This window comes from Aotus nancymaae, unplaced genomic scaffold, assembly GCF_030222135.1.
Source record: "Aotus nancymaae isolate 86718 unplaced genomic scaffold, 86718_ANA_hifiasm-v0.15.2.pri h1tg000036l, whole genome shotgun sequence".
NCBI classification, from domain to species: Eukaryota; Metazoa; Chordata; class Mammalia; order Primates; family Aotidae; genus Aotus; species Aotus nancymaae.
The window spans coordinates 68,967,051-68,980,563 of NW_026988450.1; the positions used below are offsets into that span (position 1 = coordinate 68,967,051).

The 13,513-nt window shown below is 33.2% G+C and overlaps 1 protein-coding gene across 2 annotated transcripts in view; it reads left to right on the forward strand.

Annotated features, from left to right (window-relative positions):
• The window catches only part of MTBP (MDM2 binding protein), a 77,739-nt gene extending 64,758 nt beyond the window's left edge, over positions 1–12,981 (forward strand). Inside the window, exons 18-22 of one of the 2 annotated variants that reach the window (XR_010345614.1) lie at positions 5,931–6,197; positions 7,684–7,933; positions 8,533–8,646; positions 9,186–9,380; positions 11,983–12,048. Coding sequence is in view for 1 of the 2 variants with exons in the window: in XM_021671272.2 (XP_021526947.2) it covers positions 5,931–6,197; positions 7,684–7,933; positions 8,533–8,646; positions 11,983–12,048; positions 12,638–12,676 (736 nt within the window). In the remaining variant the exon portion in view is untranslated. Of the gene's footprint in view, positions 1–5,930; positions 6,198–7,683; positions 7,934–8,532; positions 8,647–9,185; positions 9,381–11,982; positions 12,049–12,637 lie in introns of those variants that run through there. The other variant, XM_021671272.2, reaches the window with a different exon arrangement.
• Positions 12,982–13,513: the final 532 nt, after the last annotated feature.

Genomic DNA, 13,513 nt, shown 5'->3' on the forward strand with positions numbered 1-13,513 from the left:
AAAATAATTTGTCTTCTGTTGAAGAAGTTATTTGATGATTAATCAGTTCAACAGCATTTAAACATCCTATTATGAATTACTAGATTTTTTTTTTTTTTTTTTTTTGAGACGGAGTTTCGCTGTTGTTACCCAGGCTGGAGTGCAATGGCGCGATCTCGGCTCACCGCAACCTCCGCCTCTTGGGTTCAAGCAATTCTCCTGCCTCAGCCTCCTGAGTAGCTGGGATTACAGGCACGCGCCACCATGCCCAGCTAATTTTTTGTATTTTTAGTAGAGACGGGGTTTCACCATGTTGACCAGGATGGTCTCGAACTCTTGACCTCGTGATCCACCCGTCTCGGCCTCCCAAAGTGCTGGGATTACAGGCGTGAGCCACTGCACCCGGCACTAGATTTTTTTATATCAAAATTGTTTGGTCCCTATGTTATAAATATGTATTTACACTATGGGTCACATTAATGTTTTCCTGGTCACCAATTACAGTATAGTTGCTCAGAAATTGTTAGATAGGGCCCAGCATTTCAATACTAGATATTTTATGCACATAATAGTTTAATTCTCAATATCCCCAAACTGGAAAGAGCCTAGGAATATATCAATAGGAAAATAGATAAATAAACTATGATATATTTATATAAAGCAATACTATTTAATTATAACAAGGAAGGAAATATTGATACATGAAACAACATTAAATATCTGTCTGTGTGAAAAACGGTTGAAATAAGAATTTGAGGCCAGGCACAGTGGCTAATGCCTGTAATCTCAGCACTTTGGGAAGCCAAGGCAGGTGGATCGCTTGAGCCCAGGAGTCTGAGACCAGCCTGGGCAACATGGTGAAACCCCATCTCTACAAAAAAGTACAAAAATTAGCTCGGCATAGTGACTTGCATGTGTAGTCCTAGCTACTCAGGATGCTGAGGCAGGAGGATCGATTGATATTGGGAGGTTGAGGTTGCAGTAAGCCATGATCATGCAGTTGCACGCCAGCCAGGTGACAGAACGAGACCTTGTCCCCCCCAAAAAAAGAATTTGAGAACTTTGAAATAAGCAATATGAAGTGTAACATTCAGCAATGAATTACTTCTAAAAGAAGTCCTGTATGAAATGCTAATTTGAATCTAAATGGTAACATAAGAATTTTAAATTGTTTTGTGAACAATGGAGAGGTAACTCAGAGATAACTATTGAATTATAAAAAGATAAAAAATGCCACCTGATCCATCTTTTTATTTCTGATATTTGATTAAAGGACTCCTTGTTTGAGAGGATTATTGTTCTCCCTTTAACATAAAAAGGGTAGAGATGTTTCCCAAATAGCCTTAAATTTAGCTGAAGCTTTTACTTAAACTATTTTTTTAGCCATACACCCTTTTGTGCATTGATTACAAAATTTTACGTTTCTCTCACTTTTTCACCCAGGCTGGAGTGCAGTGGCACAATCTTGGCTCAGTGCAGCCTCCATCTCCCAGGTTCAAGTGATTCTTCTGCCTCAGCCTTCCGAGTAGCTGGGATTACAGGCATGCACCACCATGCCTGGCTAAGTTTTGTATTTTTGGTAGAGACAGGGTTTAGCCCTGTTGGCTAGGTGGTCTTGAACTCCTAGCCTCAAGTGATCTACCAGCCTCGGCCTCACAAAGTGCTGGGAACAGGCGTGAGCCCCGGCAACCAGCCCAAAATTTTACTTTTCATTTATACTAAGTTTATTAAATTTAAGTGGGAACATCTTGTTCTACTATGTAAACATTTCATTAATAGGATATATTTTTACGTCCCCTCCTTTTGATTTTATTAAAGACCCAGAAATTAAACATTACAGAAAACTTAGAATGAAAATCAACAATTCCTTTCCTTATTACTACCTACCTACAGCCCCAGCTTTCAGAAAAAGATATTTTATTTGTTTGGTTTAGTTTCGCTGGTAGCTATCTCTCATTTTAAAAAATATCCTTGTCAATATTTTTAAGTGTCTCAATATAAAATATTGACTCTGAAAAATGATTTGATTCTTCTTCTTAATTTGAGCTCTCTGCTATTTACTTTCATGTTTTTAAATATGTATATTTAAACTTCTCTTTCTTATTCCATTAGCTATACAGTAATATATTCCCTACTTAGTTTAATAAAAATTTTAGGGCCTTCTAATCTATTAAAGGAATCTAATTAAAAATTTTAGGTATTTTGCATTTAATTTGAATGTGAAAATTGAAACCAGTAAACAGTGTTTATATTATTATTATGAAAAATAGTGTTCACTGTTGAGAAAATGTACTAGTATTAACATTTGCTTTGCTACATGGCCAGAATACCCCAGAACACATCTGTTTTTCACTTCTTCAGTCCTATAAACACACTGAAGCACTGATTTGAATAAAATAAGCTACAATAATTACATTTTAATTGCTGGCTAAAGTGTCTATTATATAATCTTATTTAGATTATTTTTCCAAAATTTTATTTTATTTATTCTGAGTCTCTATCTCTCTACTCTTTTTTTCCTGCTGTTTTTAATATACTATGAAAAATTTTAATAATACATACAAATTTATAAAATTTATCAAGGATATGTTCTTCATGATTATTTATCAAACTATTAAATTAAGACTTGAGTACTGTGTCCTGATGGGCTTAAATCTACACAGAGTTTTATTAACTTATACACATATAATGTTATGAAATTCTGATTCACTATAAAAAGTAATTCTCTACTACCTACCTACTCCCATAAACAAATAAACAAATCTATCTGTGACTCAATTTTCTTTCCTGTAAATTTATGCTCATTAAACTGAGGACATTGAGACTGGGCTGACAAAGTTGTAGGAGGTGAACACCATGAATTCAGAACATGTTTTTTTCAAGAAGATTTGGGTGTACAGTGTGAGAGCCTATTTATGTTCAACATAGATTATGGAGTAGAAACAAGTTCAAGTAACATTTTAAAGTAAATATGAAACTACAAAGAAAGTTCTCTTCTTATGTTGTTGTGGGCCTCTAGAACCCTGGACCTCTTTCTCTGATATAAAGGAATATTTGGAAAAGATATATTAATTGCATGGCAGCAAAACAATGTTTCTTAAGGCAAATGAAATATAACCACTGTTGGCTTGTTTGTTTTTTCACTTATTTACCCTATTCTGGAATTTAAGATGCTGTTAATTGTGAAATGCAGTGTTTTATTAAGCAGCAAATTAAACTCTGCTGTCCTACTCTGACAATCATTTGGTCACACCAGCCTCTCATTGCTCTGAAATTTCCTTCATCTATTCTAAGAGATTTGGCAGTTTCTCCTGCCTTCATTGGTATAGGCAGTATTTTGTCTATTTCTTATTTACAGAACAAAAACAGCTTCACTGTCTTATGGGTATTTTTCTTTGTTAGGACCCATAAAGCATTTGCTTATTGTTTTATAAGAAAATATGGAACTGTAGTCATTCAGCCAGCAATGCATTTTTACTTCACTAATGTCAAGTATACACCCTGCCTCTCTGTTTCTTTCATCTAATTTGCAAAGTAAATTTTTCTTCCAATGACAAATCATAGTATAATCATTTTAAAGACATTTTAAATGGCAATTAACATCAACATGTACAGGGTGCATAATTCAGTTGAAGCTATAACATTATGAACAGCTGTGATCAAGAGATTTTAAAACTGGAAGAAAATAATCTGCATCTTAGAAATAAAATCTTAGGGTAGAAAGAAATATTCATCTTAGAATCAAAATATGCATCTTTTCTCTCAAAAATTTTCTGTATTCAAGCTCATCAGGCATTATATTGGCTCTTGCATGGACTCTTGAAATTCATGGTTCTAATTTTACTCCAGATTCTACCAGTTACCTATGATAGAAGTAGGACTCATCATTTGCTTCTGATTTTTAATGAAATATATTTATTAAACAAGAGGATAGAGGAAAAGTATTAGCTAGAGAGATGCCAGAGACCTAGGTTCTACTCCCTGCTCTGCCACCAACTCACATTCAGATTTACAGTTAGTTCAGTTTTGTCACCTGTTAAATTAGACTGTCAGAGTAGATCAGAGATTTTTCATTCCTAGCTATACTTTAGAATCATCTAGGTAGGCTTTTTAAAAATTATATATTTTTAAGGCATATAATAAGATAATTTGATATACATATGCATAGTGAAATGATCACTGTAGCCAATCAAATTAACATACCCAGTATCTCACATCGTTACCTCTTGTTTTGCATGCCAAGAGCACCTAAAGTCTACTCTCTTAGCAAATTTTCAATATACAGTACATATTATTAACTACAGTCCTTATACTGTATATTAGATTTCTAGATTTATTCATCCTATATAACTCTGTAACTTTGTACCCTTTAATCTGCATATTCCCATAACCTTCCCTACCCCATAACCACTATTCTACTCTGTTTCTATGGATTTAAGTAGTTTTTGTTTGTTTTGTTTTTTAGAATCACCCAGGCAGATTTTTAAAACTGTCAATAACTAGGTATTTTCCTAGACCAATTAAATCAGAAACACTGAGCATGTAGTACTTCTTAAAAGCTCTTCAGATTGTTCTAATGCTCAGCCATGTGTTGAACACTAAGATGATTCTTACACTTTGCAAAGAGAGAAATACTAAAATGGTTAAAGTCAGGCTCTGAAGTCACCAATCTGGGTTTACATTCTGGCTGTACTACATATTATCAGTATACAGCCAACTTTACTGTGGTAGAGAATAAATCTAATGATGATTATAACAATAATAGTGACATGCATTTCTTGACTGCTCTGCTTGCATGTTTCAGGAACTGATTCGAAGTGTTTATGTGTACAATTCAAAGAATTGTCACAATAGCTTTTTCAGATAAGTACTATAATTCTCATTTTGCAGATGAAGCAACAGAATCATAGATAAAGTTAAGTAATTTGGCCAAGTTCACACAGTAATCAATACAGGAGCCTGGATTTAAATCCGGAGTCTGACTCTGTAAGTCTGTATCAAATACGTAAGTGTCATAAGGGAAAGATAAGGTTCTTAAAACCTCCATCAGACAGTCAGATGCTCAGGAAATGATATACTCCTTGGGAATTGAACTAAAAGCTTTTGTATACAAAAATCTGATTTTAGGCAGTATCTTAGAATTTTACAGGTAAAAATGACAGCTAACAGAGAAAGGTTTTAATTTATACAGTGCTACCATCACATATGTGAAACCATTTGTGTTTTCTTCATGCAATTGTAGAAAGGGGAGAAATTGAAGTTTTCCAAGGTCACACAGCTCCTAGGTGATCTTCTTGATATGCTTGTTTGTTGTACTTAACAACCGAGGTTTCTTTGAATCCAGAAGCATTCTCTAGGCTAACATTTCATTGATTCCTTGAGTCAGATTCAGCTAGGAACCAGATGCACAGACAGCTGAAGTGTTTGAAGGAAAATCTGTCAATCAGTTAATAAGGTGGGAACTGAGTTTCAAAGAAAAAATTCAAAATGTTCTAAGCTCTTTGGTGAGCCAGTTTAGAAGGCCTTTATACCCTTTTAATCTTTGTGTTGAGAATAAACTGGCGCTTTCTAACAGAAGTCAGCATTTCATGTTGTCATATATCAGCCATGCTGAGAAATCAGAGGTTGGTAGAGTTTTAAAAAGTATTAAAACAGCAACTGTATTATTTTGAAAATAAGCCAAAGGATTAACTTAATCTGTTGTCCTGAAACACAAGTCAAAGAGAAATCAGATTGTACTTCACATTTTTAAATCTTTTGCCATGTCATATAGCAAACTAGAAGAAAACTGACCTTGGGAGGGAAATAGGCCAGTCACTCAACCTTCCAGTGATTATTAGGAAATTAAACAAGATCTCTTAAAGTAAATACCCTGCTATTTTCTAATTAAAGGGCAAAAGTCTGTTGCTCTCATGGAGGTTTACATTTTAATGCTCTTTCACTCATTTTAGATATTGCTTGGATGACCGAAAAGCTTTGGAAAGAGATGGAGGATTTTCTGAACTTCAATCTCGTCTTATTCGTTATGAAACTCAAACTACCTGCACCAGAGAAAGTTACCCAGTACCTACTGTGTTGAGCCCTCTTCCATCTCCTGCAGTTTTGTCAGAGCCTGGAAGTGTCCCTGATGGAGAACTTTTACAAAGTGAACTTCGAACTAAAGTATCCCGATTGAAACGGAGATCTAAAGATCTGAATTGCCTTTATCCTAGAAAAAGGTGATGTATTAAATGAACATAAATAGTATCTCGACAGAAAGTATTTTAGTCTCTAGACAATTTTTATTTTATTTTATATTAGTCTTTCAGATTAATTTCTTTATGGCAGAAAGTTTATTATGAGCAATTGATGATTTTGCTTGTAAGTTATACAAAGAGATGACTTGGGGAAAAAACAGTTTCCTGCTTTATATGCTAATATACAGTACATTAGCACAGTGGATTGTAAAGTTTTTAAGCCATGGAAGAGTGAAGATTTCACCCCATAGATTAAGCTCCTGAGCTGCTCTGTTGAAGAGACTATTGGGGGGTGGGAATTCTCCTGTTAGCTCCTCCTTCCCTTTCCCCTCAGTTTCCTGCCTGCATTGGTCCCTCGAGCAAGAAATTCCATAAGGTACCATTTTTAAAACACTCGTTGCATATAAAATATAGCTTTAAACTCTACATAGTGATATATTATGTGAAACTTTTCTGGATACGTTTTTTTGCTAACTAAATAGAATGTCCAAATACTTGATCAGAAGTTAGAAGTTCATATAGTGAACACTAATTTCTATTGAATTTATGTTATCTTTAGGACCTTTGTCAAATTTGGGTTCTTGGCATCTAAAGCAAAGCTTTAATTCTTACTGTATTTAAACCTTGCAAAAAGTATGAACTATATGAAAATAAAACTTTTAGATTTTTTTTGAATAGTTAAAAAAATCAGAATACTGTTCTCCTGATATGGAAGGACGCAGTCATTTCTCTGAGGACTTTATAAACTCATGGCACTTTTTATACCTGATAAAACTCAAAGGCAACAGTAACATTTTGGGTACTATATTTATAGCCATGTTTCTTATTTCTGACTTGTGGCTAATAGCATTTTTGTTCCTAAAAGGAAAGTACACTGTGGTCTCTGGGTCAGCAGAATTGAGGCCTATAAGACCCTGTCTTGTAAAGGGAAAAATTTGGGTCTGGTCGGAAGCAAATGTAAGCGTTTTAGGAAGATTGAAGTATGAGCCAATTTTATAGTTTATTTGTATTTGTTTTAACACTATTATTTATTTTGCAAGGCAGTTCCATGGGCATAAGATACAAGTTGTGGTGTCTCTGTTCAAATTATCTCAACAGAAAAGTATAAGTACTTAACAGGATAGTATTAAATCCATAAATAGCAGCACTCTCAGCATGCAGAGCTGATTTATTTGATAAATTGTAAATTGGAGGGCTAGGGGAGAGTACAGCAATATTGTCTGTTGCTTTCTCTATTAGCCAAAATCCTAGTGACTATTCGTTTTACCTTCTATGTCTTACTCATCTAAAGAACTAAGGAACAACTTTATAATATGATGTTGATTATTGACTTAAGGCAGTAACAACAATAAATTTGTTTGCTTTTCTTGAATTTATATTGTAATGTATATAGTTGTAACATTTAAGACAGAAAATGGACTTTGATGTTGATTCACTTAATCTGCGTTCTTCATTTTCCCTACTGTAGACTTGTGAAATCTGAAAGTTCAGAGTCTCTTCTTTCTCAAACAAGTGGCAATAGTAATCACCATCGTCATCATGTGACATCCAGAAAGCCACAAACAAAGCAGTCCTTACCAATGACTTGTCCATTGGTTCCAATTCCTAGTTGTGAAACTCCAAAACTTGCTACAAAGACCAGTTCAGGTCAAAAAAGTATGCATGAATCAAAAATGTCAAGGCAAATTAAGGAGTCAAGATCACAGAAACACACACGGGTAAAGATTTATTTACCATTTTTCTTAGTTTTACATGGAAAGACTTTTAAAATTTGATTACTTTAAAATATATGTCGAAAAAATTTTATGAATGAAATGAAACGATGTCTAGAATTTACCACTGTAAGGATGAAGGAAAGTAGGTAGGGATATAAATGAAACAAGATTAGCCACAGATTAATCATACTTGAAGCTGGTTAAAAGATATATCAATATAGAAATTTGTTATAAAATATTCTCTGCTCATCAGACATTCTCTACTTTTCTATGCTTGAAATTTTCCATAATAAAAATAAATATACACTTATATATCCCTGCTGTGTATAACTTTAACACTCAGATTTCAATTCAGAGCTTATGACTTGAGTTTCTTTCTTAGGACATTCTAGTCAAATCCTGCTAACATATTATTCCTTTGACACTTCTGACCATGTAAATGTTAGATATTTTTTTCTCTCAATCATTTTGTCTTAATGAACATGTCTGTCTTTTAGCACAGCAAGATGATTGCGTAAATCATAGGATTGAACTCTAAAGCTGAAATAATAGGTTTGTTTCTTTTCCAAGAAATATTAGTCATATGTTATGTTCTGTTCAAGATATTGAAAGAAGTAGTTACTGAAACCCTGAAGAAACACAGTATTACTGAGACTCATGAATGTTTCACTGCATGCAGCCAGCGTCTCTTTGAAATCTCTAAGTTCTATCTAAAGGTACGGTATCTTCTCTACTACTGGCAAAATTTAGTTCATGTTCTAATGTTTCTGTTTGACATAAAAAAAAGTTTCAGTATTTTTTTATACTGAGAGCATATACTTGCTGCCAGATTTATTAAATGATGGAATAGAAAAATTGAAGCCAAACTACTTTATATTTGATTTGATTTTAGTTCTCATGTATAGAAAGCTACATTTTAACCAGTATCCTATTTCTCCTAATATGTCTTTGACTTATAGGTAACAAGCTTCAAAAGATGTTTGATTAGTGATTTTTTAATACAGTTGGCCCTCCGTATCTGTGGGTTCTGTATCCATGGGTTCCACATCCGTGGACTCAACTAACTGCGAATTGAAAATATTCTGAAAAGAAAAAAAGGATGCTGCATCTGTACTGAACATGTACAGACTTCTTTAAAAGTATATGGGAAAATGTGCATAGGTTATATGCAAACACTATACCATTTTATATAAAGGATTTGACTATCGGTGGATTTTGGTATTCTCAGTGGGATCATGGAATCATTCTTTTACAGGGACCAAGGGATGATTGTGTTGTAAAATGGCTACTGAACTAAATATCGAAACACCCAGTTTCTAAATTTGGGTCCATTATCAGCTACTTTTTAGACATTGGAAAGGTCAGCCACACAGAAGATGGTTTTTAAAAACTTAGATGATGTTAGATTTTGTCCAGCCTTACAAGTTTCTGACTTGAATCACAGTTATCTGTAAGTTTCAGTTTAAAACTGCAGATTTATCACATATTCAATTCCCTTTCTTTCTAAGATCTTTCAAGAAAGACACTATTAATCTACAAAAACCAAGGGAAGGGATAAGAAGAAACTAGAAAGGTTTTCAATATATTGTTGAACAGTAACAAAAAAGCACATGCAGCATAGTGTAAGAGAGTAAAAAGAGTTACAATCTAATTAGGTGCCTAGTGGAATACTAGTGAGAAGCATGTTAATTCGACAGAATTAACATGATGCACCAGGTATCATGGAAAGCAGGGGCAAGAGTCCACATAAAAAGCAGGGAAGTTAAATAAAGATCTACAAAGCGACCTGGGGATTGTCCAGCTTGCTCTGCATGCTCTTCTCCCACACTGTTAACTACAAGGTCTGTCATGTATACGTTTTTCCACCCGCCCCAGTGACAGGGCAGGAAATAGTCTCTGGGGAAAATACTGGACACTGCAATGGAAAAGGCAACTGGCCATCTTGTCACTTTGAAAAGAAACCAGTGACAATCTCTGCTCAGAAATTCCAGTCAGATTTTTAGTGTCTCACTTTCAAATATGACTGGACAGCCATGGATTTGCAGGCTTTGAGGAAAGCTTCTAACACAATTGATGACAAAACATAAAGGAATAGAGGGAACTCTGAAGAAGCAGGAAGTTGAAGAAAACCTCATAAAAACTATAACTCTCTTAGAAGATAATCACATCCATAAAATGAGAACAGGATGCTGTTTTCAAAAAAAGCATAAAACATGAAAGCTCCATAAAATTAAAAATACAATAAAATCAATTAAATAGAAAGACTGAACAGTTGAGATGAAAAAATTTACCAGAAATTAGAATCAAATGACAAAAACATTGAATCCAGGATAAGAAAATTGGAGGATTAATACAGAAGATCGAGAATGCTAATAATACGAGTTTTACATTTTTGAACAATTTTCTCTTCTTTATTCTTAAAATTTAGAAGAGAAAAACTTGTTCAAAAATCTATCAAACTTTTCCAGGACTGGACACAAGCCTCCTAGCTTGTCCAAACCAATGAATGAAAATTCTTCAACGAGTCACATAGTTGTGGAATTTCACACCTCTTAGCATGGAGAGAATATTAAAAGCTTCCCAGGAGATAATCTAGTTTATATAGAGAGTATCAATCATCAGAATGGCATTGGACTTCTCCACGGTAACACTGTATGCTAGAAGATAGTAGAAAAATATCTTCAAATTCTGTGGGATATATGTTCCTAGAATTAAAAGAAAAAAGAAAAGAAAATTCTGAGAAAAGCAACTTACCTAGTATTCTGTACCCAGTCTGGAGTGCAGTCAGGTATGAGGATTTAATGAAGATACATTCACACATGGAATATCTGGAAAAGAATTTGTTTTACCCTTTTGAGGAATCTGCTAGAAGATGAAGTTCAATAGAACAAAGGACTAAATCAAGAAATAAAACAAAAACTAACCTAAAATGGGAAAGACAAATCCTAATAGGTCCAGGCCCAGACAGCAACTAGACCGAATTAGAAGAGACTATGGACGAAAGATCTCAGGTTTAAAGAATTTAATTAAAAAGATCAAAAGCAGAAATGAAACTGAACTGAGTGATTATCCCATATACTTCAGTGCTTGAAAAAACTTTGCTGTACATTTAGTCCATTTATTGTCAGTATTTAGGAGCAAAAAAAAAAACAGAATTATATACATGGAAAACTGAGCGAATGAAAAAATCTAACAGGTAGTTAATAGGATAAATAGAATATTGGAATAAAGATAAATTATAACCATAATACATTCTTCGCACACGATTGAAAGTATTTGCATAGATTTAATAGTGCAAATGCTAACTATTGACTAAAAAAAAATTGTGGTACAACTGTTATTGAAAGGAAGAGAAGGAAGGTTTTGTGTACGAGACCTGAATCCATGACTGTTCTCCCTAACACCAATAGTCACTGTCTAAAAGTGTTAAATCACCAAGTAGCGGTATAAGCATAGTAGTTAGATACATTAAGGTATAAATAAGGGAAAAACCTGAAAGAATTGAAAGTGGCAGGCTTTATGGAGTGTAACTTGGAAGTACAGCCGATAACTGCTTCTTATCTTTTTAAATACAATTTCATTTCTTTGAATTTGTAATCTAATTTGACATAATCACTAAATTTTTTTAAGTCACAGACATCAGTTTCCTTTTGTATGTCATTCTTTGTGATGGAGTCAAATATCCAAAATGAAGAAAAAATATATTTTATCTGATAAATAAATACAAACCATGTATTTGTTGCTTGAGTAATAGAGCATTAGTGGATGCTCATGGTGGAGGACGTGAGTTAGTTTAGGTCAGCTCTGTTGGGAATAGGAGATGAGAATGAGATGAGCTTATGTATACATGTATGTATTTTGGTTAGAGGATTTTGATATTTCAGAATGGAACTAAATTATAATCTAGTACTTAGATTTTTTTTGTGGTCTGTCGCTAATCACATTGATACTTGTAGAATGATTTAGGATAATCTCAAGTGTATTTAATAATAATGAGTTGTTCTTTGTAATTTAATATGCAGATTATAAATGTTATATTTTATTATGTTTAGGATCTTAAGACTTCAAGGGGTCTATTTGAAGAAATGAAGAAAACAGCAAACAACAATGCTGTACAGGTAAAGAAATTATTCCCAAGAAACTATATTCAACTAAATTGGTATTTTATTTCAGGGCTGCTCTGATGCCATTATATATGCAGCAATAATTAGTTAGTGGTCTTTTTCAACTCTGTCTCTGTGAAAACTCTTTAAGAAGCTTAATAATGGGCTTATTTAGGCTGAGTGTTTCATAGTATTTAATAGTTTGCTCTGTTAGCAAAAGAGTTTCTAAGGGGATGCCAAGAAAGCAAAAGAAAAAATAGTTTATCTGACACGCTGGAAAAACCAATCCATTTTGGTTAGATGTTTTCAAAGTTTAGTTTAGTTTATTCGATTGACCATTTGAAGCATATTTTCATATAAAGGTGAGAAAATGGAGCAGAATCTTTATTTCATCCAGAGAGAACAATATTGTACTCAGCATTGGAAGTCCAACAAAAATGTTCTTCCATTAGAGAATAAAATGTGTTTTTAAGAATAAAATTTCAATATCTTCCTTTTTATTTTAAATTGTCCACCATGTTCTTTTGAAGTTTTTACAGTATATTTTTCTATTACTTGTGTTTTCAGTAGAAATCTACTATAATCATATTTTTTCTTTCCCTAGGTGATTGAATGGGTATTAGAAAAGACAAGCAAGAAATGATACAAAATCATTCTTTTAGGACAATTATAAATTGGATGGAGCTATTATTTACTACTACTTTTCTTAGTTTGAAAATTATAAACAAATTTTAAACTTTATTCAAAGAATAGATGTTATATTTCTAAAGAATTTCATGAATATGCTATATTTGTATAGTTTTGGGGATGCTATGTTAATGTATTTTTAATTAGATACATATTTTATACAGTGTTACTATATTTTAATGTTAAAGTTATTTTTATATGTTTTAAAATGTTTACTCTTAGTTATTTGTTACAATAAACAGAATTTTTTTTTTTTCTTTTTGGATTACACGTCTCTGTTGTTATGTATAAGTTCGGCCTTACATTTCTTAGACTTAAGTAAGATATTGCCAATGACTTTCCCCATGTGTTCCAAAAGCATAGTTTGTTGAACTGCTCCCGATGTAGAGAATATTGACAAAAAAAATTCAAACAGGCCTCAGCCCTAGAGCCACCATTGTTGGGGCTATTAATGTTTGTTTGGGATCAAAAATGAATAAACAAGATAAATTGTGAAAATAAGACATAATGAAAATAACACTAAGTACAGTCTCCCAGGAAAAAAGTATCTTTTCCCTTGGTAGAAAACCTGGAAAATGCAGAGTGAAAAAAAATGACCAACATTTCCCCCCTACTGTCTAGACATAACCACTGTTAATATTTTTTTAATATATGTAATTTTTTAAATATTTTCAAAATTAGAATCATATGTTTTTATGCATGTGTGTTGTATGTATATGAATTTATAAACTGCTTTTCACTTAACAATATGTTGTGAATTTTATGTCATTATTTTACTAACTGCCTAATACAA